The sequence below is a fragment of the Colobus angolensis genome, unplaced genomic scaffold (genome assembly GCF_000951035.1).
Source record: "Colobus angolensis palliatus isolate OR3802 unplaced genomic scaffold, Cang.pa_1.0 Scaffold3142, whole genome shotgun sequence".
Lineage (NCBI taxonomy): Eukaryota > Metazoa > Chordata > Mammalia > Primates > Cercopithecidae > Colobus > Colobus angolensis.
The window spans coordinates 1-1,337 of NW_012116425.1; the positions used below are offsets into that span (position 1 = coordinate 1).

The 1,337-nt window shown below is 38.3% G+C and overlaps 1 protein-coding gene across 1 annotated transcript; it reads right to left on the reverse strand.

Annotated features, from left to right (window-relative positions):
- Positions 1–209: 209 nt before the first annotated feature.
- On the reverse strand, positions 210–760 carry LOC105518221 (RNMT-activating mini protein-like; the record flags this gene model as incomplete). Its single annotated transcript, XM_011951118.1, has 1 exon — positions 210–760. A coding segment is annotated over one exon (228 nt), but the record flags the coding sequence as incomplete, so codon positions are not given.
- Positions 761–1,337: the final 577 nt, after the last annotated feature.

Below are 1,337 nucleotides of genomic sequence, written 5' to 3' on the forward strand. Positions count from 1 at the left end.
GTTTTTTGTATTTTTTAGTAGAGACGGGGTTTCACTGTGTTAGCCAGGATGGTCTCGATCTCCTGACCTCGTGATCCGCCCTTCTCGGCCTCCCAAAGTGCTGGGATTACAGGCTTGAGCCACCGCGCCTGGCCCAACCTCTAGAATTTTAGAAATGAGCACATCTAAGTATATGGATCCTCTCTTACCTTACAAAGTAAAAGTAAGCATTTTCTATTTAAAAATTTTTATTTCTGTGTAAAACAAAGAACTCCTAGAGGTCAAATAATATACCAAACTCATAGCACTATTAAGTCATGAAACAAAGAAGATTCTGAGGTAGAAGTCAAGCAATATAATCCACAATTTCAGGTATTCCCAGCAACCATTGCATCTCGCAAGTAAGATCTATTTTTCTTTAAAGTCTCAACTTCCACAAAATCAATAATCCATTCTCTAAAATCAGATATAAAACTATGACCAACAGAAGACACCCAAACTTTTGTCATGGTAACAGAGTAAATGCTTTTACTAAAAGCTGCCAACATTTCTATCAGTAGTAACCGTAAGGAGGCCGCTGGTTGTAACCATAATGTCCATATTGCTGGGGATAGTAAGGTTCTTGTCTGTGTTGTGGGTAATTGTTACCCCAGGATCGTCCATGCCACTGATTGGATCGATTGTCACTTGGCCACCCCCATCTGTTGTCCCTGCCTCTGAACTGTCTGTTGTCTTGCAACCTACAACAATAAAAACAAAAAAGGTCTTTAAACTTCCCTTGTTAAAAAAACATTATGACACACCCATAGCAGTGCTTCTGGTTTCTCATTCTAATACACAATAAATAAGACTATAAAACATTTTTCATAATAGAACGTTATAGCACCAGTTATTCAAAACTTTCCTAAGATTGAAATCACTCTTCCAGTGTTATACTAGGTACACTTTACAGAGACATAGGCAGACTATATAACCAATAGAATAGTTCCAAATTAAAGTGAAATCTATTCAATTGTACAAAAACGATATAGTAATTTATTCCTTTGACTATTTTGAATTATTAAGTAAAAGTAACTTCCATTTGTAAACTTCTTCCTAAAGTAAAATCAAAACAATATTTTCTTTCTGGAATTGAACAAGTTGTTGAAAACTCTAGGGTTTTTTTGTTTTTTTTTTTTTTTTGAGATGGAGTCTCGCTCTGTCACCCAGGCTGGAGTGCAGTGGCCGGATCTCAGCTCACTGAAAGCTCTGCCTACCGGGTTCACGCCATTCTCCTGCCTCAGCCTCCCGAGTAGCTGGGACTACGGGCGCCCGCCACCACGCCCATTAAAATTTTAATTCCTGGATCTAAGGAGATG